General features: G+C 31.9%; 4 protein-coding genes across 4 annotated transcripts; 1 reads left to right on the forward strand and 3 right to left on the reverse strand.

Annotated features, from left to right (window-relative positions):
* Nucleotides 1–13: 13 nt before the first annotated feature.
* On the reverse strand, nucleotides 14–3072 carry LOC123914080 (protein MAINTENANCE OF PSII UNDER HIGH LIGHT 1). Its single transcript, XM_045965067.1, has 3 exons — nucleotides 2665–3072; nucleotides 1706–1843; nucleotides 14–882 (listed from the first exon to the last, which is right to left on the reverse strand). The coding sequence occupies exons 1-3, from the start codon at nucleotides 2833–2835 to the stop codon at nucleotides 286–288; spliced, it is 906 nt and encodes a 301-aa protein (XP_045821023.1). The 5' UTR covers nucleotides 2836–3072; the 3' UTR covers nucleotides 14–285.
* A 1302-nt stretch (nucleotides 3073–4374) lies between these two features.
* Nucleotides 4375–6821, forward strand: LOC123916257. Its single transcript, XM_045967672.1, has 3 exons — nucleotides 4375–4533; nucleotides 6200–6417; nucleotides 6509–6821. Exons 2-3 carry the CDS (start codon nucleotides 6220–6222, stop codon nucleotides 6602–6604), a joined length of 294 nt encoding a protein of 97 aa, XP_045823628.1. The 5' UTR covers nucleotides 4375–4533; nucleotides 6200–6219; the 3' UTR covers nucleotides 6605–6821.
* A 3545-nt stretch (nucleotides 6822–10366) lies between these two features.
* LOC123916566 (transcription factor RADIALIS-like) lies at nucleotides 10367–11975 on the reverse strand. Its single transcript, XM_045968047.1, has 2 exons — nucleotides 11396–11975; nucleotides 10367–10665 (listed from the first exon to the last, which is right to left on the reverse strand). Exons 1-2 carry the CDS (start codon nucleotides 11644–11646, stop codon nucleotides 10641–10643), a joined length of 276 nt encoding a protein of 91 aa, XP_045824003.1. The 5' UTR covers nucleotides 11647–11975; the 3' UTR covers nucleotides 10367–10640.
* A 6291-nt stretch (nucleotides 11976–18266) lies between these two features.
* LOC123917126 (probable choline kinase 2) lies at nucleotides 18267–24334 on the reverse strand. Its single transcript, XM_045968761.1, has 9 exons — nucleotides 24067–24334; nucleotides 21489–22703; nucleotides 21116–21237; nucleotides 20770–20965; nucleotides 20235–20352; nucleotides 20070–20117; nucleotides 19699–19799; nucleotides 19149–19278; nucleotides 18267–18583 (listed from the first exon to the last, which is right to left on the reverse strand). The coding sequence occupies exons 2-9, from the start codon at nucleotides 22635–22637 to the stop codon at nucleotides 18471–18473; spliced, it is 1977 nt and encodes a 658-aa protein (XP_045824717.1). The 5' UTR covers nucleotides 22638–22703; nucleotides 24067–24334; the 3' UTR covers nucleotides 18267–18470.
* Between the last annotated feature and the right edge of the window lie 214 nt (nucleotides 24335–24548).

Genomic DNA, 24548 nt, shown 5'->3' on the forward strand with positions numbered 1-24548 from the left:
ATATGACATAATATTTCAAATATGGTTTCACTATTTTGAGGATTATATAGAAAAAAAGTTAGAAATGTAAGGCTTGACCTTTAGTTAAGTTGTGTTCACTGATATCATCTCTCTTTCCTTATCAATATATAAACACATCAATATATAAACACACTTAATTTGGTAGCAAAAACATTTCCATCCATTAACCTTGTATACATAAGCTCATACTATCAACACAAATGAAATACTTTGCCATGCTTATAAAGCAAAAGTGACCACACAAAGTAATCAGTTAAGATATTGTTACCAATTGAAACCTGAGGTCTCTGGCTGAATTTCAGATTCAACTTGAGCTTGAGAAACTTCTGCAGGAGCGCTTTCAGGTTGAACAGATACTGATGCATCGGTCTCGGAGCTCTCAGCTGGAACAGATAATGTTGCACCGGTCTCGGAGCTCTCAGCTTGAACAGATACTGATGCATCAGTCTCGGAGCTCTCAGCTTGAACAGATAATGTTGCACTAGTCTCGGAGCTCTCAGCTTGAACAGATAATGATGCATCGTTCTCGGAGCTCTCAGCTTGAACAGGTGGTGATATTTCCGTCTCGGTGCTCTCAGCTTGAACAGGTGGTGATATTTCTGTCTCGGTAGCTGTGGTGGGCGCTTGAGTAATTTCTTGTGTTTTGAACTCGTTGATGTAGTAACTAAGTGATGGTCCAGAGTATTCCACTTTTTGGACCTGAGGAGGAGTATTCTTACCAACTTGTAGAAGTATTGATGATGCCGCGGCAATTGAGATCAGCGCAAGACCAGCTGCAATTGCTGCTGTGTTCTGAGCTCCGTCAGAAGAAGAACCGGCTGTTCCTGAACTTATAAGACTTTCTGCCACATAAATTGATGGCTGGAAAAGATCAAAAGTGTTAGACAGACATTGAATTGAATGCCATAGAAAATTTTAAGACTTGGATTCTGAAGATGCTGTATGATTATTGCGTGTCTTATCAATTATATAAAAATCATTAGCATGACTTCGAGCTGACTTCGAGCTTGTTTGGATTGACTTATTTAAACTTATTTACTAACATAAACATAAACGCTTGTAAGACTGTTTGAGAGAGCTAATCGAAATAGCTTATGACATGTTCATAAACTATTTTCAGCTTATTTCCATAAACTCTCTAGGATATAACTTATGGAAACAACCTATAGGTCATATGAAAAAAGTTAGACTTCCTTTTATCTTGTGTTATAAAAATAGTTTATAGATAAGCGCTTATGCTGTAAGCACTTAATTAAATTGTTTATCGAAACAAGGTCTATTATATTACATTTCATGTGATATTTAATGTAAGGATATTTTATTTAAAATATATAAAATTGTATAAACTCGTCTCCTCTTCTGTTCAAATCCCCTCATATTCGAGTGGAGCAAAAATCAAATCAGAAGGGACTTTGCTACCTTAAGTCCCCTCCCATCCATTTTTCCTCCACCGAACACTGTAAAATATGATATCTAGATGCTAACAATATAGATACTAATATGATTATCTATATTAATACTCTCTTAACAACACCAGCAGGTTTTGCTACATGTGTACATGCTCAACAAAATCAACACGAAAACTTAAAACAAATTAAAGGAACAGACACAATTAAAGGCAAAAAGAACAACAAATTATGAAACAAGCACAACTTTAACTCCTTAAGAAAATAAAACTTCTAACCTCGATCGAATATATGTTTGTTTGTCCGGCAGTGTCCTTTTCAACATAGCCTGTCCAACCCTTCTTACGACCTGGTGGATATGTACCTACTACTTTCGTCTTCTCCTCTGCTAACCATTCCATACTCACCTTCCCAACCTACATCACCATCAACAAAGTATTAGCTTCCTTTGTATGCGGAAACTACACAAATGCACAATATAGCTTGTGCCTTCTGTATATGCATACATGTGCGAGGTCATTTTGATTAGAAAGTCATAAAATGGTAAAATAATTGGAAACACTTTGAAATATAGGTGAAAGTATTGAAATGAAGCAAATTTCATCTATGAAAACAGACACTTCACACGACACAGACACAATCACATCGACACTGCTAAAGTAAAAAACATATAACATTGAACTGATACATATATTCATAGAATTTCATTGATACTACTGTGTTTTTAACTTCTCATAGAGACAGGCACAAGACAACAAATGAAATTTCTACATTTAACCTTAATATCTTTGCATAGATGATAGATTTAATGACATTAATCCTTTTCTGACTATATATAATTCCTATGAGTTGACAATAAACTATGCTAACATGACATTTGTTCTCTTCATAATTCCTAAACAACTACTACAATCTATATGAAACAATTTTTTATTTTTTTTTGGGTTTTCACCACCGTACCCGGCCCACTAAACCGCCTAATGTAGTCTGAGGGTCTGTTCTGACATCAAGTGGTTTCAACCCCTTCCGATTGCACTTGCGGGGATCGGAGTTTGGTCCTCCTCCCCGCCAAGTCCAGCGCAATCACCACTGGACCAACTAACTATTGGTACAAAAACAACAGAAATCTAGTCCCCCCACATTATCAATATTCCAAAATGATCCCTGGAATTATAAACACCCTTATAAGCAAAGTATAATACTAAGTAAAGATGGTTTAAGAGTTTAATTTACTAACTTCCTTATCAGGGGCACATTCTTCCTCATTGCAATCAGAGTCATCAGAAGATGCTCTAACAATGAACATGCATGAACTTCTCTTGCTAATCTTTTGGTGCTTCATGGAGAATTTCCTTGTAGAGAAGCCACATGTGTTGGCTGATATGGTTGCTTGCAATGAACAAGCCATAATTATTATTGGCAATGAATGAATGAGTGTGTTTTTGTGTTTGAAGACTAAAGTAAAATGAATCTTCTTAAGAGAAAAACACAGAACAGAAGAAAAGGGTTCAAATTATAGAATCTTGTTAAGGATGGGTGATTTGTGGTGGAGTTTGAAGGGACATGTTGAGTTGGGGTATATCTACTTCCTTTCTTTCTAGACCACAAAACTATAAGGCATGTAACCGTGGACAATTTTAGTCTTTTCAACATTTTTTGTAAAACTATATGTCTATTTATTTTTAATTTTGTTTTTATGATAAATCTGTTTATTTTTAATTGGATTATCTAAACTCCATTTTACATTTTTCTTTTAATTTTAAGAAAGATTTTATCTATTTGGTTAAAACAAAATGTATCTTTTTAATTCAAAATCTTATGTAATTCGATTCCCAAATTAGTTTCACATTGAAAACTTCAATACTAAAACTCGACAACAAATTAGGGGGTTGAAACAAGTGATTTTTGAATGAGAGGTTTTGATTGTGGTGAAGTTTAATAAGGGATGAATTTGTTCTTCAATTGATGACAACAACGACCACTTCGTGTTATTCAGAGATGAAGATAATTGGTTTTTAAAATAATGATGAAGATTAATTGATTTTTAAAATTGTTAAATATATTGAAATAAAATTTATATGATTTGTGAGAGTTAAATTCTATAGTGAAATTCTATAGAGAAATGTATCAATATTATTACTTTGATCAACTTTTAAAAAATAATATATAAATGATGATGTGGACAAAAGTTATTTTCACATTAGTTGAATTTTTTACGGTACAGGTACATTAAATTTTGGCAAAAGTACTGTAGAAAATTTTCTTTGGAATTTTTTATTATATTCTTTCGAATGATATGTAGAGTTGAACGAAAAGTAAGAACTAAAAATTTTGACGGAAAAAACTTCAGGAATTAAAAAGTGTGGAAAAAATTTATAGGGACTAAAACGAAAATTCTGAAAAGTTATATAGACAAAAAACATATTTAACCCTAAAATTAATTTACCCTGATATAACATATCTATTAACTATTTTTTAAAAAAAAATATAAAAAAAAAACCAAATTTAGTCTCTGTTAGCTCTGTTGGTAGGAACATCGTACTGTATGTGCATGAGCCGATGTTCGAACACTGGACACTGCATTTATTCACCTATAAGGTGAAATTTCTAGCTTAATTGAACGAGAAAAAATAAATAAATTTATATATGAATTTAATTTATACGACCGTCGGTGTAAAGTTATTTTGCACATTAATCCAATAATATATCAGCACATCATGTATGATAATTAAAAACACATAATGTGTCACATTCATTAAATGATGTGATAACGCGTCATCGCGTCATTGAATGTATGCGTAAAAAAATCATACATAATTTCACAAGTACAAAAAATCTTAATTTATATATATATATATATATATATATATATATATATATATATATATATATATATATATATATATATATATATATATATATATAATTTTTTTTCCATAGTGAGTCTGAGTTGGAATTGGATTGTTGGAAAAGTTACTCCTAGAAAAGAGATTGGGATTATAATTATAATCAAAAGCCAAACCCACTTTGCCCTAAACTCAACTACCGGAAAACGCCGCCGGAATTCCTCATCGGCCGCCACACACACCGAGCAAGTTCTGTTCAGGTATACCTTCTTTTTCCAATTCTCTTTCCCTTCTCCTGTACCATGCTCTCAATGAGATAACCATTGGATTAAAATCACTGTTTGGATTATTATTAATTTTTGCTCAGTTTGAATGTAGAATTATTAATGGTTAACTTAGAGTTTTCTTTGATGTAATCTATCGTTCGTGTTTTTTGTTGCTTTTGATTTCGAGTTTATGAAGTTCTGAGCGTTTGCATATTTTTTAATTCAGAATTGTTTTGTATAAGATATTAAGTTATGGCAAATGCTAAATAGTTCCCCCGACACTCTTTAAGCCCTTAAATAGTAAGCTTTTATAGAATTTTTATCGGAATGCGTAAAGTCAACGCATTGGAAATTATACTGTTTAACTTTTTGAATAAAAAGTTTCTTTAAATGGAACTCTTAAAGAGTGCCCCCGCCTTGGGGGCACTCATTAGCAAGACCCTTAAGTTATTTATTAGTTTGCTTTCTATATATGAATTTGAGACAGTGCATCAAATCATATATTGAAGATAGTGTTATAAAATAATGGATAGAGCAGAATTTGAACAAACTGCTATTGTTTTGTGATACACGATTTAGTATGAAGTGTTATCAAATAGCGGCTATAGAAAATTAGAAACACTATTGCATTGTTCTGCGCTGCGGTACTGTTTACGCTGGTTATTCGTAAACAACCGCTAGTTTAATTTAATTACTTGCAGGACCAACTAGTAAAAATTCGAGATAACAGGTACACAATTTAGTATAAAGTGTAGTTAATCAGGGATTATAGCAGCGCTATTTCACCGTAGCTTAGCGGAATTTTTACTAGCCTCGATTTTCTGTGATATGCGATTTACAACAATGGTTTTTGCTTAGATTTAATGTATAAATATTATGGTTAAATTGGCATTTTCTTTGAAATAATGTATTGGTTGGTGGTTTTGTTGCTTTTGATTTGGATTTCATGAAATCATGCTTTACGTGTCTTCACAAGGATTGAAGAAGCTGACTCTTACAGCGGTTAGTGATTCAATCACACCGGAAAGGAGAATTCTAAGAGCATCAAGGCTTAGAGCTTCTTCTCAAACTGCCTTTTTTGTGCGTGGGTTAACTATTGATTCTATTGCGCAAAGAAGCCTAGTTGTCCTAAATGCAATGCTTTTAATTGTAAAATCTCTATTTTCAAATTTGTTAGTATCACTTTTCGGCCAAATACAGATCTATTCTCTGCATATTTGGCATGCGTTATGGACTTCTGGCAGCTGTTGTTTCCAATTGTTAAACCATACAACTTGAGCAGACAACTTTTGAAAGATTACATAAGGTTTTTGGCGATAGTTTATTATTTGTTGTTTGTGCTAATGTTTGATATTTGGTTCAATAAGCAAATTGAACATTTTGCGTTTCAGCTCATCAGAGTTTGTACGTTTTGTTTTATCTAGCTTCTTTTTTCTTCCTGAAGGGCATTACTTGTGTTTGTTGTTTATTCTAAATTGTTTACTGACAGCGTTCTTTTCAAGTTTTGAGTATTATGTATGGATTTTGAACTGATGTCTTGGTTAATACTTAATAGTGATAGCAGAGATTAACATTTGATAACAACAACTGATATATGGTATGTAATGTTTAACTAAATTGCTTGATGATAATTGAGACTTATGGGTATAACTTGTTGCAGATATTGAAATCTAATAGAGCATGGACACTCAAAAAAGCACAAACACTCAAAAAAGCCAAGCTGAAAACCCATATTCATCAGCTGCAGTTGCCACTTCATGTCGAAAGAAGAAGCACGAAGAAGCCTCATTCTTGGAGGATGTGAAGGATCACATTGACGAGTTTATTAATGCTTCCATGGAAGAGCACAAAACCTGCTTTCAGAAAACAATTAAAAAGGTTTGTACTTTGTACCGAAGATATCTTGTCAAATTTGTTTGCACCACATGCTTTGTCATTTGCTGATAGTGTGGTTTTCGACCAATTTCAGATGTTTGGTTTGTCTAAGGCAGTTGCTGAAGCAAACGCCAATGCTGCAAAAGAAGTTGAAAGTTCTTTGCCTCTTCAGACAGTTTTAGAAAAGTAAATTGATTATTCTTGAACTGCTAGGTTTAACTGAGTCATGTGGTATTATATCCACGCATATTTTGTTATATTTATATTTAGGATTTAAATAAATGAAGCGAAACTCCTCAAAAAAAGTTTTGTTTGCAAAAACTCAATTTACTATGTGTAAAGGTATATAGACATATTACTATAACTCCTGGAATACATTAGGTCTAAATACCATTTTGTTTTTAATACAGGTCTTAATACATATACAGTGATGTAGCTTGCATTTTCTCTTATTTCTATCGAGACCCAGAGACGTCTTTATACACCATAAACAGGAGTAACATAGCTTTCCCTTTTCTTCTCTGTTTTTATTGAGAAACAGAGATGAGTTTTACTTACAATATGGTTATTGTATGCTTAATTTTGATAGTCGGCGATCTTATCACTCCATCCATATCACATTAGTTGTCAATGTCGGCTTTGCTGTGAGGTCTATATTATGTATGAAAGTTATCTCTCCTGATCGTTTTATCCTTCTACCCAATGATACACCAGAGAACCGCCTCCCTAAAAATAAGGGTGACATTGTGGAGGGTGAAAACCTTTAGTTTGTTGATGATTCAGGTTCTCTTTCCCCAAAACCTAACATCTTGTCGATGGTATTAGGGCTTCCTGGCCTCCCTTTCAGTATAAAATTGTTATGGATTGTTTCCACAATTTCAAAATCCGGGGTAGTGTGGTTTTCTCGGTTTCTCCAATGGTGAATGGTTTAATGAATTTTGAGGTTATTGTGGTTTTACAACTAACTAGAATCTTGAGCACAAACTTATTATTTTGTATATCAGGCTATACAACAACCTTTTAAAAAAAAAAAAAGTCGTCCTTATGCTCCAATTATTGGTCAGATCAGATCCTTCTTTTTTTAGAGCATAGAATTTGACTTCTCGACACTCTGCGAGGGAAATTCTTATACAAATTGGTTAGCAAAATTTGAAACCATAAAGATTTGGCATACTTGTCCTCGTGCTATTTCACTCAATTGTAGCTGGCGATGAGATTTGAAAGAATCTGAATCTAGTTTTTTTTTTTTTTTTTTCAAAATTGGTTAGCATGTCACATAGTAGTTCATCGACATCCTAACTATGTTGGCATCACAATGCACCACCACTCCTCTACCATCTCACCAAAAGTATTATTAAAATGAAAAAGAAAAAGAAAAGGTGACGGGGCATAAACCAAACCCACCAAAACAATATTAGTGAAAACGATAATTAAGCAACCCAAGTCTATCTCTAAAGAAACTATAAGAAACTCAAATTAATCTGTCCGCAGGTTTTTCATTCGGTCTTTTTTATAAGAAACTATTTATTTTTCAAATTTATGTTTTTTGAACAAGAAAAAAAAAACATAAATTTGAAAAATAAATAGTTTCTTATAAATTTATGTTAACTCAAACATATTTTCTTTATTTCAATTGGTTGAAACTTCGATTCCAAGAGTGGAAGAAAAATAATGCTTCAAATTATGTGTGGTCTAGGTAGTATTTATCACATGGATGAAGCATAGTATAATAACTTATATGTTGTGTTCATTTCAATTATACATTTTGAATAAATTTAAAAAACGAGTATAATAAAAGTATATTTTCTATTTGAACAAAGGGAGTTTAATTAAACCCCTCAATAACAGATTTTACACCCTTTCTAAAAAAACTAAATAGAAATAGGCATCAAGAATAGCATGAATTTGAATGTCACAGTTAATGTCATAATCACTATGACTCAATTGAGCTAAACTTTTCACTACCAAGACATGAAATAGTTCAAAACACAAGGGAAAAAAAAAAAAGAGTCAATTTAATAATTTGTAACAGCAATTTCAAAGACTAGAAATAGTTATCAAGAATACCAAGGCACGTGCCTAATGCATGGGTTGTTCAACAAACAAACCTAACAAATCTAAATGAAATATGGTTTGATTGCATTGCTTTCGGGGGCCATACCAAACAAACCATTTCTATCTTGTTTAATACTTTTGTGGCCATGACCTGTTTTTGTCTCCAATTGCTGCTAAACCTTAATCTCTCCGGATAATTTGTTTACCTTAAAAAGCTATTTTTCTTTTGAATTAAGTGCACCACCTCATACAAATGCAAAAAAATATCTGGAAGATTTAATTTAACTGACAATATATTGTGTTAGGTTGAATATATTTATTCAAGTTCAGACTTGAGCCTATATATATATATATATATATATATATATATATATATATATATATATATATATATATATATATATATATATATATATATATATATATATATATATATGTGTGTGTGTGTGTGTAAATTTTTAGACGGTGTTTTTGTTTAAAAAATGAATACTAAATTTTGAGGTGATTGAAATTTTATTGATAATATATGATATTGTTTGGCCAAACATCTTCATCCGTGTTCAAACTCTGAGCCTCACAGTATGCGAGAGTTTTAGTGATATTTTTATCATTCGCTTGTAGACAAAAAGAAGAAAGGAGGACTTTTTTTTTTGATCAACAGAAGAAAGGAGGACTTATGTTCAATTTTTTGGACACGTCACAAACTTCAAAGTTTTGTAAACGAACTTATTGAGAAATCGAAGTAATAGTTAAAAAAAATAGTCATGTTCATACCTATTGATATTTTGTAACATTATCGTACCACATAGTGGATTGAATTTTGCTCCCCTAAAATATCATGAACAACAAAAGTTAATAAGAAAATAAATGCCACTGAGTTTGAGATTATCATTGAACATTCCAAGATATTGTTGAATTTGAAGCACAATTGTAAAATCAGTTATGTCATGAGACAAACTAATCGGGCAGCCCGTAAGTTAGCTTAGGCAGCTTGTTTTTTCGCTAATCCTCATGTCTTTGGAAAATTTAAGAAAAGATGACAACATTTTATATTAACTTTGAAATATCATTAGAAAGGGAATGATAATTTATTGTTTTGAAAAAGGAAAAAAAAAGGGGGGGGGGGGGGGAATGATATCAATAAAATTTAAGAAAAAAAGTGATTTTTATTAAACCTGAACAATGAGTAAGATTAATTTTAAAGATGTGTTTTTGTACCAAAAAATTTAAAGATGTGTTTATGCTCAAAATATAGTTGTATAAAAGAAAACTAATGTAGTGAAGTGTTAGATCTGCAGACAAAGAGAGCGGCGAGTAGTAATCGTGTTTCCCTTAATTAATTAATTAAATTACCATTATCAAAGTTTAGTTTACGAGGTGTATAGTACTTGCATTCATTTGCATGTGAGATTAATTAATCTCTCAATTTTTTAAGGGTTTGATGCTATGGACTCCGGCCATTACGTGTTCCTAGTACGTTAAAATGTTCAAATATTTAGTTTTTATTTCGTATATTATAGACCAAATACATTCGTTATTGAAGAATCTAAAAACTATAGTTTTACTTATAAATAAGGATAGAGGGAATACTTGTTATCTTGGTACTCCTAAATTATCTTAATTACTGAGAATAACATCATCGGTATGAATTCTATAGAACAGTTTCTTTTATAGTTTTTTTTTTTACTAAATTATCCTAAATATTAAGCAATGTTCCTTTTATAGTTTATTTCTTTTGCTTATGTTTAATTTGATTACGTGGTATAGATAGTTGCTTATGTTTAATTATTTTTTTAATATATGTGAAAATAGTAAAAGGATATTTCCTATATTAATAGTACTAGTAGCACATACAATGAAAAAAATAGTACTAGCACATACAATGAAACATAGAAACTATAGAACATAAAATTATACTACTAAATTTTATTATGGGTGGAACAAAAAACAGACCCGTTGATATTCCAACGACAAAAAAGTGGGACATGGAATCATGGGATATATGATTCTTATGACAAATACTTTCAAAATGCTACATCACTGGCACTACATATGTTATGTAACATCATAGTTACCTAATCCAATGATTTCATAAATTACAAAAAAAAAAAAAAAAAAAAAACTTGCTTGACATTGAGAATTAGAAATTCTTTATTGTTAACACCATTTTGTCACTGGAGCTTCAGGTTTCTCATCCTGCAAGTTAAATCAAGAGGCCATAAAGAAAGTTAAATTCAGGAAGATCATATAGTACAAAATAATGGGTTTTTTTTTTTTTTTTGAGGAAAAAAAATTGTATTTTTTCATTTTTCATTAAACTTACCTTATTATTACAAAATTCTCCCATGTTTTTAATTTATTTTCTATTTTTAATGATTTATATATGAAAATGTGGAATAACTATTGCATTGTTTTATGTACAAATCTTTGAAAACATTAAACAAAAACAAAGTGAAAATGTGATAATTTTTATAACTAAAAATAAAGAGTTTTTTTATATCAAATAGACCCTTATATATAGATAAGTGAGGTTTCTGATTTTTTATTACATGAAAATATTTTACATACAAATTTAAAGCTAATTAAGTTACTTTATCGGTTTAAAAAAATAGCTCTTGGATCATTGTCATAAATGTTCAATACAACAGCATATATTAATAACTTATAATTTTTGTTGTCAATATTAGTCAAGGGCAGAATGAGAAAAATATATGAATATAATATTGAAAAAAAAAAGAACTTATTTTGGATATTTTTTTAATGCTAATCCAATAATTACTCACTCCGTTCCAAAATATAAGCAAAAACAAGTCAAAAAAATTTGATGAATTTGGTTTAAAATTTGGATCAAATACATTCATTTTTGCTTATATTCTAGGACAGAGGGAACATTTTAGAACCGGTGAAGTAAAACAATTTATAGTACCTTTTTTCTTCATCAAAGCTTCCAACATTCTTGTAATTTGGGAATGGAACTTGACCTGATTCAATGTGCCTAATATCCCTAAGAAGAAGTTCATAGTGTCTCTTAACATCTTCAGGAGTCTTCCCTCCACCAATAGCTTGAGCAACATTGGACCAACGATCAGGTGTGTCCTTATCAAAAACAGCTAATGCCCTTTCAAATGCTTTGTTGTCCTTAGCACTCCATGAACCAGATGCTGACATTGATGCCATTTCTTGCAAGCAAAGCCTAAAAAAATCGAAACAATGTTATTATGGTCACCAAACGGACTCTTAAGGTTTCGAAGGTCGTGGAAGTTAAGAAAACTTGGTAAGCAAAAGAGTATTCAAAATGTGGAAGAATTTGTCTAAACAATAAGACTTAAGGAAGAGATGATTTTTGAAATGAGGAGGTAGAGTTTGCTCCTTTTTATAAGAAGAATTGGAGGGTATGTGTATAATGTGTGTGGGGTATAGAGCAAGTTGGAATGAAAATCTTTGGTGAAATGAAGTAGAATTTGTATGATTTGTATCTTCAAGAACCACATAATAGAGGAGGACCAAAATGTTGAGCAGCAATATTTGAGAATAAGGATCTTCAACCAATTAAAAAGAAGGAAAATAAGTAAAATAAGTGAATAGTTAGGACTACACTCAAAAGATTTTTAACTTTTTCCCTACCTTTTTTGGTATACAAATTGTTGTGGTAACTGGAAGATGAATTAAGTCTCACATTGCTTAAAAAAGTGAAGGTTGAACACTTTATAAGCAGGGACGGACCTGGAGGGGGGCAAGCAGTGGCCAATGCCCTTCCTCCCCCTCATCTACATACATACATATACATAATATATCATATTATATCATATACCATTAGTATATTATAATTTATAAATATATCTATTATTTATCATTTACATTATATAAATAAGAATTTAATTGATATGTATTTACTGTACATTTACGGTGTAAAAATATTTATATTGTCAAACAATTATATAAGTGTTGAATTATTGAAAATATAGTCTTTTAATAAACAAAAAATTAGTTGTTTCGAGTGGTAAGAGTTTTGGGTCTTTTAAGTAAGTGGTCAAAAGTTTCATATTTGGCTCTTGCGTATTAACAAAATTCGATTGAGGGGAAGAACTTATTTTTTGTGCCCTACATATTTCCCGGAGGCGATTAGTCATCGGTCACCATTAAACAAGAACTTCGTAAATATAACACGATAGCATTAAAAAAATTACATGGACAGGTGTAATAGAAAAATCTACATTCATTTTTATTATTATTTTACTATTTTACGGCCCCCGGTGTGATAAGCTTCTGGATCTGTCCCTGTTTATAAGTAATAGGATACATAAATCTAATACATTAAGATTTTGAGTAACAACGTGGTGTTCAACTCATTTATATTATTGCTCTGAGCTCAATATAGATGATCATCTGACTGTCCCTCGTGACACCACACAAATTATATATGAAGTCAAAGTTTTCCTTTCTTATGTATCAAAGTGTTTAAGTGATTAAAATTTTGCAAATAATAACAAGTGTATGTGAGTATGTCGGACAGTGAGTGAAATAAAATTATAATAATGTCATAATTTTGTTAAAACAAGTATAATTTTAGTTAAAATTTTAGTAACTCGTTGTAATTCTGACAATTTTATTATGAATTCAAAATTCTTTATCTACGAAATATTAACACATATGGTCATATACTAGATATGACATTGTCACCGAATTTAAAATATTAAGATGATATTAAATATAATCACATACTAAAATTTTTGTCGTATACTATATCGAATATCAAACACTTAGCCTGGTCTTGTTTGATTTGAGAATTTTGTCTTTGAATTTCAAATTGTTTATAAAATAACAAGCATGTCCTATTTGAAATTGTTTATAAATTTACATTACTATATATAATCACCTTTTTTTTTTATAGTAGATCAAATATGGCTTAAATCACGTGGTAGAGCAAATAAACACACCAACTTCACATTTTTTATATAATAGTAAAAATGTTTGTGGTTGAAATCTCAAGAACATATGATAAACCTTACATAAGATGAGAGGCCCTATGAAGTAGGTCATCAAAGTGCCTAACTTTATTTTATTCTTCTCTTGCTTACTTTTGCATGAAGAAGGAAGGGTCTTTCAAGTGGGTCCAAAATCTCAATCCAATGAATCCTATTTTCAGGATATCAAAGCCTAATTGACGTATGCATCACACAGGCCACAATATATATTGTCCATTTGCATAGGAAAAAAAATCCTTGTGTGAAGTGTGTTTTCACCATTGCAGGTGACGTTTTTTTTTTGTAAGTGTAATTTTGTTTGTTTGTTTATAGTTGTACTGAACAATATTCCAACTCTCTAGCTGGCTTGTTCTGTTCGTACAATTATTTGCTACATGTCACAAGGAAAGGTCATAGTTGATTTGGCTTAGGTGTGGTCAGAAATCTTACTGATTACGTAAGAAAATATTCGATTAAGATTGTACGGTTCAGTTTCTATTTTTTTTTCAATTTTTGTTTAATATAAAAGTTAAAATTAAATTTAGATCGTCTATTTATGATCTAACGAACACAAACATTTGACTTCATGATTGCACTTAAAATTGCTCTCATATAGGTCATCTACTTTACAAGTTTTAAATAGCAGTCGAGTAATAGTTGAAAATGGATCATATTCAAAACAATCAAATTTTTTGCGAAATCACAAAATCGAATTCGCATTCACATAAACGACTCATATTTTAATATTTTATTTTAAAGAAGATTTGATAAAGTTAAAAGTATAGGTTATCTTACTGTGCAAAAGGGAATTAGGATCCTCATTTTTTCATTATATGTTTGCCCCGTCTTTAGACCAATACCCCTTAAGCATAATTAATTAACTATAAGGTAAACTTACTAATCATTAACTACTAATTATAGTTAGACATTACTATTTGCTGCATAGTTTGGTCACACCTTAGGCAAACGGGGACACATTTATGGAGTTTTTTCCATTTCTGGCTAAACTCTTGGGTTCAGTCTAGCTGGCTTATTCATCTGTTTGGCCTATACACCTGTAAATATTAAGCAACGTAATTTAATTTAAGTCATATTTGTTTGTTCTTTTTTATTTTATAAGAGATATTTGTTTGTTCTTGAGTAAGCAAAAGGAAATAAAGGAACGTGATCATAACTCAATTGGTAGAGACATCATATTAAATATGGATGGACTTAGGTTGAAATATGGTTTGATTTATAGTCTTTTACTTTGAGAACATGAACATTCAAGACCATAAATCCATAACCTATTTTGTGCCATACATGCAACGGATCAATATGTAAATAAAAAGAGTATTTACTCTCATTTAAATTATTTTTAATAAAAATATATTTTATTGTATATACTCCCTCTGGTTCTAATTATAAGAGAAGATTCATTTTTTAGATACATTGAAAGTTTAATGTATCTAGTCTATCTATATAATAGTTTAGATATATCAAACTTTGAATGTATCTAAAAAGTGAATTTTTTTCTTATAATTAGGACTAGAGGAGTATCATTCAAGAATTAATATGGTTGAATTCTAAAGAAAGACTAGATATGTATATTCCCATTTTGGAATATGGCTAAAACATACACAAAAGCAGCATATTTCTGAGGTGGGTGTGTGTAGTGTAGTTATACCATGGCTAGAGCTAGAAAGCAATTTGGCTTAGATTGCTCCCACTCTATGTAATTTGGACATTCCTTAGTGTATTCTCCAAATTTTCATTACGGTACACAAATAAAAAGCCGCTTAAACCAACAATTGAATTGGTCCAAGTGGTAAGAGTTTTAGTCCTCTTAAGCATATGGTCAGGAGTTCGATTTCTAGCCTATGCATATGAAAAAAATTCAATTGAAAGGGGAGAATTCATCTTGTATGCCCCACAGGTTCCTCGACAAAAATTAGTAACACATCTTGAATAAGTCATATGGTCACTAGATCCAACATATGTGGTAATGAGATTAGCTGCCATCATTGGTTGAAAATGACAGTGGATTTAATGGAATATTTACCAGAAAAAGAGATGGTTGATGATTTGCCTCATCACCAATATATAAAACTAGAATCCTTATCATCCAATCCTTCTAAAATATATACCTCCCACCATAGCGGAAGATTCTCATACGATGGTCCTTCGTTACTACTAGTTGAGAGTTGGACTCACTCGTTTTGTTTGAAAGAGCTTATTTAAATTATTGGTTTTCTTATGATAAATTACATGCCTTAATGACTGAAAAATATTACATGTCTTAACTTAAGTGTTTATTTCAATTTATTTAATAAGCTTTTTTAAGATAGTTTATATTTCATAAAAGAATAATGCTAGCAACACACTCTTTAACAAACACACTCCAACACACTTTCTTTTATTGGTTGAAATTCACATGGGTCCCATAAAAAAATGTAGACCCATATAACTTTTATGGGACCCATATAAATTTTAACCAATAGAAAAGAGTGTGTTAAAGTGTGTTGCTAGCACTCCTCTTCATAAAATATCAATTGTGGTAATCCTAACTTTATGATTTCAAGGGACCAAATTAAAACCTCATATCTTTGGTGCTAGAAAAAATTTTTGAAGATAGAGTAGCTTATTTGGGAACATTTTCCACAAGAAAAAAATTTGAAGTGAATACTTTTGCTATGTTCCCTTCAAATTTTTTTAAACATATTCTACTCTATCTTTGGTGCTTTTCAAAACAGAACATAGCAAGCTGACATGTATCCAAAAAAATATTACGTCAACTTTTTTGTTGAGTTAACGGCCAAACTTAACAGTAGAGACCAAACTGACTAACGGAATACAGATTCAGGGACTATTCAATAGTTTTTCCTCAGGGAGGGATCAAAATGACAACGAATTGCACATTGAGGGACTAAAATGACTATTTCCCCTAAAAATAATGTTCTTTTGATTCCACAAAGGGGCAAAACCAAATAGTACAAAAGAGAACCTTTTAATGTAATTTCATTCCATTTCATTATATTCCATGCTTATAGCATGCAAAATTACTTTATGAATGTAATATCTCCTTTAGGGCAAATTTTTCGTCAAATGATTTAGTAGCTTGAACTCTAAAATGAATATCTGAAGTATTCGGAGTTTGAAGTCCAACTCCTATATATAGCAATATTTCTTTCAACTGAACTAAATTCGTGGAGACTTTTAAGGCCAACCTTTAATCGGTACATATAATATTTCATTTTGTTTTCACATCCTCCTCCGGGATTTGGTGCAGTGATAGGAGAGATTGATGAAAACAGGGCAATTTTGTTTATTTAAAATGTTATGTTCATCTTGGTCAAAAAAAAAAATGTTCATATTTGTTCTTGGAAATATTTACAGCTGAATAAATTTGTTATAGTATGCATATGAATGTAAATATTTGAAGAGAGAATTTTACACTAGAAAAAAAATTGAAGTAAACATTTTACACATTTAGAATATTGGTTGATCCTAAAGTGTAGGAAGTCCTAAAAAGTTTGAAGTGAATATTTTACACCAAATTGACTAATTCAAAGATATAAAAAGTCTTAAAATTGCATTTTATATTTCTTAATGACCAATCTTTATATTTCTAAAATGACTAATCCAAAAATATAAGAAGTTGTAAAAAAACTCATTTTACGCATCCAAATTGACCAATCCGGAGTGGTAAGAAGTCCCAAGTTTATTTAAAGTTTAGTTTACAAAGTTAGTCTTCGCATAATCGTTTGAATTAGCCAATCCACACAATTATTGTTCAAATTTTGTAATCTAGAGAGGTATAAAATTCATATATTGGGAGACTTTGGAGAAAGTATAGGAGGATTCTTTTTTAAAAATTCTTCTAAGTTATAATTGAAATGCATAAACCACTTGAACTTTAACCAGAGATGCCTATTGGTTATTCAAATGGAACAATCGTACAGCTTTAACACATAGTGAAAAGAAAAGGGGAAAAAAGGTACTGGAAAAGACGACAAAAAGCGGGCCAAAAAAAATGCTAAATTAGTGTAAACTTATGAGTTGTTTTCTACACAAGAGAAAGATAAATGATCAGCAAAGAAGTTTATCAGAATTTTGTATGGAGGTTTTGGCTAATGATGTTATTGTACTGTAGTACAAGGAACATGGAATTTTACAGCCAGGAAAAGTGTCTAGCTAGCATCTAGTATATTGACCCAAAAAAGCATCAAGTATGGTCCAACAATGTCCCAAAAAGCATAAAGATAGAGAGATTCAATTGAAGGAATATTTGGTAAATGACAGAGGTTATTGTATTTGTGTTAACCAAAGTGGTGGTTGGTTTGGTTGTACGGAAATGTGTATCATAAAACATATGTTTCAAACTTCCATGCTACCCAACTTGCATGTTATAAACATGATTTGCATGTTGGAAGCCATACATAAAATTGTCCCGCTTTTTCTTATGACTCGAGGTAGTCGGTATGATGTTTACATTTTTTTGCATTTCGATCGTTGATTAGAAAGCAGACGCTTCATATTACACGTTAATCAATCAAATCAACAATATATAATCTCCTACCGTTCCTTTTTAATGTCACTATGCAAAAAAAAAAATTCCTACTTCGACTTCAAAAACAGTCACAGGAAAGAAATTGAGAGGACACTTATAGTAACTACATTAACTAAGGGCTAAATTATAGTACAAACCATTGTATTATTAGCATAATTATTTGCAAAAAGCTATATGATAGTTTGTTTTAAGGAAAAAAGCTATACCATGGTTAATTAAATTATATTGAAAATTTCTTTTTCAACTTTTTGTTTAGACTCTAGAGATATTTAGATTTACAGCTATTGAGCTGATTATTAATCATCAAATGTGTGTGCAAAGTTGTAAACTTACCAGGCTAAGATTTCTGATCATACAATCACGTACATTATTAACCATTCGGATACAAATTTAAAGAATGAACAAATAAAAAATATGACAACCAAAATATAGTACTTGTTTAGTACATTAAAGAAAATGTTAAGACATGTTTTGGCAGGAACCTTGGTTTAGCCTTTCGACCTGAACAAGCCAAGACCCAAAACTCTCTTCATCTTCCTGAAGATACCAGGGTTCTTTGATGAATGATGTCCTTTGGTGTGCCCTGCGGACGCAAGATCTCCTGGAAACAATAACTATATATATAAAAATTGTACTATGTAGTGTCCCCTTTTTTTTTTTTTTTTGACTAAAGTGTCCCCTATTGTTGTGTATGGTAAATAAACTGATTAGATTTAGAGTGAAGATAAATATAAATGTAAATAAACTGTTGATATTGATAACTTCAGAATTTCCTATAGGCAGTTAAATTCCAAAATATGCAGAGATTATGATGATATAATTGTTTTCAAGTAAATAACAAGTACCAAGTCATACAGCTTTCAAGAAAATGTAAATAACTGTTGATATTGATAACTTCAGAATTATGATAATATAATTTGCTTTCCAGAATTATGATAATATAATTTTCTTTAAAGAAAATTGTTACTTAATTCTGAATTTCCTATGGGCAAGTTTGGAGGGGCTCTAAGGTTTTGTTTCCCAAGTCAAAACCTTAGAGCTCCCATCACATATTTAACAATCAAACAAAAAAACTGATGAATTTCTTTGCATCTTGTCCATTTATTGTACGTAACAACCTATTGATTTTATTAACGAAGTTTAACAAAACAAATTAAATCAAATACCTGTACCCTCAGGGGGATTAAAGGGAGAAGGTGCATCAGAGCTCAGAAGATAAGGTTTCCTTGCCCAATACTCTTGAAACCTCTGTTTGGCATACTCCTTGTAGTCAAATTCAATTGTGTTCACTTGTCCCTGAAAAAAATAATCAGAATTAAGATTGAAGAAAAAAAATTTCAACTCCCATTCCTGCTATGGAGAAATCCGTCCACTTCAGATAGGGCAGTACATATAAATGCGCACATATACAGTCCACGTATGGTCTGTATGGAATGCATGTATTTTTCGTCACTTCCCATTTCCCCAAGTCTCGTACAAGAAACACATCTCATCCATTATGCACTTTTCTTTTGTCGTTCTATAAAAAACCCTTGGTATAATTCATCTTTACTGTTATTTAACATCCCAATGTTTCTATTTATGGAAATGGTGCACAAAAACCTAGTGTAGTTGTTGAATAACTCCTGCCTCTCCAATGTCTCAAATAACAACCATCCAAGAGTGACAAGAATCAGTTTTGTAAAATAAAAAAAATCAACAGGAAAGTGCACATACCGATATTATTCCCCAAAGTCCCCAGAATAGATGATTTGCAAGTGTATACTTCTCAACTTCTTGAAGTAGGTGCTCCACTTCACCCTCACTTGGTTCTTCACCTGCGCTCAAGTCCCATAATTTCAGGAAACAAAATTACAGTCCAGTTCTTAAGGTTGTGCATGCTTATATGAATGATGAACGGTACATTGAAATATAAATATTGTTTGTTAAATTTAGAGCATACAACTTGTTTGTTCCAAACCATGAAATAGGTCATTGATGTCAGCTAATTGAAAACTTCAAAAGTTTTACACAAAAAGATTAATCAATGTAAAAATAAGTCACAAGCAACAGTCATTAACAACGAAGATATATATATAATCCATTACCTGAGGAACTCAAATATGCTGTAATAAATCCTGCACGCTCCTCAAAGTCTGTCAAAAAGAACCAGCCAAGTCAAAATAATTTTTCAAAAGACACTATAAAATAATGAACTCTTGTTGTTCAACAAAAAAATAATGAACTCTTGAAAAAAGCCACTAGTAACATACCAGGATATTTGCTGTAATCAAGAATATGAGGTGTTTCTGTATGATAGTTCGCAGCCATCTCACAGAAGTGGTTTGCTATATCGTACGCTACAGGATTGTGACTTGCATATTCATAGTCCTGTTACCGCCATAAATACAAAAGGGTTTATTTCCTAATGACCATTCCTTTGTTTGGGGGGAGGGGAGACATCAATGTGTTTAAGTCAAAGGGTAGGGGATTTGCAGGTTTGCTAGTTTAAAAACATAATCACTTTTAATACATGCTCTCGAAGCATCGCCATTTTTGTCTTTTTTTATTCTTTTATAAATTTTGGTAAAATTTAGATCAAGGAAGAAACAGGATCACATTATGCATTTAATAGTGCAATGGAAATTGCATATACTAACAGGAAAACGTTTCATTAAATATACGAAAAAAGTTAATGGAGAGAACTTTGTATCACCAAGTCGCCCTTTGACAAGAAAATATTTAATAATTCGGCAACTCTATAATGATAGAAGAATCAAGATTTTACTAGCACGAAGAGAAACTCACTATTATAGTCACAGAATTGGTCTCTTCATCAAGCATTATGTTACCATATTGTAAATCATTGTGGCAAAACCCTATCTGCTGGTGTGTGCCTGATAGTTCCTTTTCCAAAATAGAGATTTCCTTGTCGACTGTGTCCAAATAAAAAGCTTCAACTTCCTTTGGTGAAGACAAACGTTTGGCCTCAATAAGCCACTTTCTGAAACATTGAAATAAAAATATCTGAGAAATGATGAAGTTCTAATGAAGTTTATACACATGAGGACAGCTGAATTGTCACAAACAAAATTTTCTCTTTCTATGTACATATTAAGGGTGCTGCTGGGATGGGTGTTCAGATAACACATACCTCAATGTACACCAAAGATTGACTGTCTTTTCACCAGGCATATCTAGATTATGAAACTCCTTCAATTTGGCCGCTATAAGAGCAGAAATGAAAGGATCCCGTAGATCAGGAGCTGACAATGTCTGATACAGTCAGAATGGAAACATGGAATATATTAGCACATTGAGTTCATAAGTTTGGTAGTTCGTACGAAACATTGCAATGCATGGTGAATAAGGGAAAAAGAAGAAAAAAAACTAAATTGGAAGTGATATTAGTGTAGTACATCCATTTTACAAATTTTAATCATTAACGAGATATAACAATTTTCCAAATGTTGGTTTGAGTAGCATACTACAGTACTGAAATTAAAAATTAATAAGTATCGGATTACCCGTGCATGGATAAACTCTTCAACGCGTCCATTTGTAAAACGTCCTAGTAGACGAGGTCCTTGACCATTCTTCGACATGTATTCAAATGTCCGTATTTCATCACCCCTATCAAAGAAAATATCCACACCCTCACCATAGATTCTAACTACAACCTTCCGTGAGGTTTCCCCATTTGTAGCTGGCCACTTTATTTGGAATACCTCATTTGTCATTGCCCCCTTGAGAGGGATCACCTGCAATGCAGTTGCATCTAGTACATCCTCCCATTTACCTGCCAACGATATAAGTATCTCCTTTGCTTCTTCTGGAAGGCGATCTGCTCTGTTAGGTGTTTCAACAGTATCTTCTTTGCTGTTTGACGAGTTAGGTGTTTCAACAGTATCTTCTTTGCTGTTTGACGAGGTTGCAATGGCATCTGCTTTCTCTTCTACAAGAATGTTTGTAGCATCTTGTTTGTCATCTAAAGGATTTTCTACAGCATCAGCTTCATTGTTTACTGGAATTTTGACATCACCTGTTTTGCTGTTCATGGAATTTTCTGTTTCATCATCACCTGTGATATCATTTGTAGAAATTTCTGCAGCATGTGCTTTATCGTCTGCGATACTTTTGGCAACATTTAATTGGTCATTTATTTCTGTTTCTGCACCACCTGCTTTATCATTTACGATATCTACCGTACCACCTGCTGTATCATTTAAAGAACCTTCTTGGCCGTGTACGGGATTTTCTGCACCACCTACTTGGTCGGTCGAAGGATTTTCTGCAACATTTAAGTGGTCATTTGATCGGTCGCCTACTAGGTCTTCTGCACCGCATGTTTTGTCATTTATAGAAGTTTCAACATGCGCTTGGTCGTTTACAGGATTTTCTGCCCCAACTGCTTGGTTATTTAAAGGATCCAGTGCATCCTTTGGTTCCTCATTAGTAGGATTTTCTGAACCAACTTCTTGGTTGCTTACAGGATTTACTGCGCTATTTGGTTGGTCATTTGTAGGATTTTCCGCATCAGCCGCCTGGTTGTTTTCAGAATTTTCAGAAGAATCTCCTTTGTTAGTTACAGGATTTTCTGCAGTACCAGTGGCGTGGTTTACAGGACTCTTGGCAGCACTATCTGTACTGTTTACAAGATCTTCACCTCCACCCATTGTGGAAGAATTCAAAATTCGTACCGCACTGAAAATATCAAGTTGCCTTTATTTGTATTTCAATACCTGGAAAAGCAAGGATAATTCCAAAACGATTAGAAGATGATTGAAACAAAATGATATCCAAGTAATTCTTGATCATAACTGAAAATTAAAACATTGTATAGCTGTCCCTCCTTCCAACAGTAAGTGGATAAAGTCGGGAAGGAAGGGATAGAAATCATAAAGGAATGAGTTGGTTGATGGACAAGACTGATGTCAACCATCCCAATATTGTTTAGCACTGAAATCCAATATCTCATTTTCTGATTATTGTCAAAAAGAATATAGGCCTAGATTGTATAATAGCACTCCAACAAATACGGATACAAGGGAGGACATGTAGGGGATGAAGCCCCTTATGTAACTTCAACTAGTGAGAGCCCCAATAAAAAAAATCAAACCAGAAATCAAACTGCAACACCCATTGTTGTTTAACAGTGGCTATAGCATAGCAAAATTTGAATAAATTGCTATCCGGTCTATATAATATAAACCAAATACATCAGTTATTCAATGAACCTAAAAAGTCAATAGTGTCTTATAAAAAGACCGGAGATAGTATTAAACATTCTCAAATAGTGGATATGGATTGGTGACGTTATTCCGCGTCGCGTAGCCAAATTTTAACAAATCATTATTTTCTCGATTATTGATCGAAACAAGGACAATATCAATGATTTAAACATAAAAATAACCGAAACGTAAAACCTTGCTCCTCACTCCTCAAGACATAAAATGCATTCGAAAAACATTAGGAAAAAAAAAAACTGAAAATCACCCTAATCAATTAACCTTATCACAAGGACAAGGTTCTAAATGCAGTCACGCACGTTAGGGATTAGGGATTAAGCGATTTCATCTACTACGTATATTGCATTATGCATTACAGAATACGGTCATCACAATGTGTGTGAATAAATCACAACATTGCACAAATCTTATTATAATTATTTCTACTATCATATAATGCATATTAACTTAATTTCTCATGGTTTCTTCATAATATCATTGTTGTAATTGTTTTCATAATTGTTTTAATGAATTTGTTTCTTCTAAAAAACAAATTAACCGCTAATAAATTCCGTTCGCGGCCTTAACAGAGTTTTGTTTCGTTGCGGTTGTTTTCGTGATTTTTGTTCACTATGTCAAAACCAGAAATCGATAACAGACTATACTGTTTGTTAAAACCTTGCATTAGCATCGTAATCCATCATTTCAACACAATTGCATTGTAACCTTACGACGCAACAAAATACATTTTCAAACATGCAATAGAATTCAAACGCCAGATAAACAGAGAAACTATCATGATAAGCATTGAATCAACGATTATTTTGTTTTTTGAAAATAAACCAAAAAAAAAAAAGAGCATGAAGAGAACGCTAACCTCAACGGATAAATCTGGCGTCGAATCAAAAGCGGACCGAATCTGGAACCGTGAGGCGGTGGTCGGAGATATTGCCGCCGGTGAAGTCGAGAGAGAGAGAAACGGTTATTAAGAAAGATGATTATGAGAGAAATGGTTTTATATATATGTGAAATGAAAAGGGAAGGGGTTTGTTTTTGTTTTCATTCCACCGCCAATGATTTACAATGTGGTGTTAAGAAGGTGCAACTTTTTGGATGCTGTTGAATTTTTGAGATTTTTTTGTGTTAAAATTAGAAATTTTTTTTCTATATTTATATATTTGTTGCCAATAAATAGATCATAAAAAACTATGGTAAATTTGAAAAAAAAAAAACCTATGGTAAAAAATAAAATAACACTGTCGCAAATGTCCTTGGTCAGAGTGTTAGACACACTTATTTAAGTTTGAATTTCAAAATTTCGCAATTGTGCGTGAATTTTAATAAGAGATATATGAATAT

Source organism: Trifolium pratense, linkage group LG3, assembly GCF_020283565.1.
Source record: "Trifolium pratense cultivar HEN17-A07 linkage group LG3, ARS_RC_1.1, whole genome shotgun sequence".
Lineage (NCBI taxonomy): Eukaryota > Viridiplantae > Streptophyta > Magnoliopsida > Fabales > Fabaceae > Trifolium > Trifolium pratense.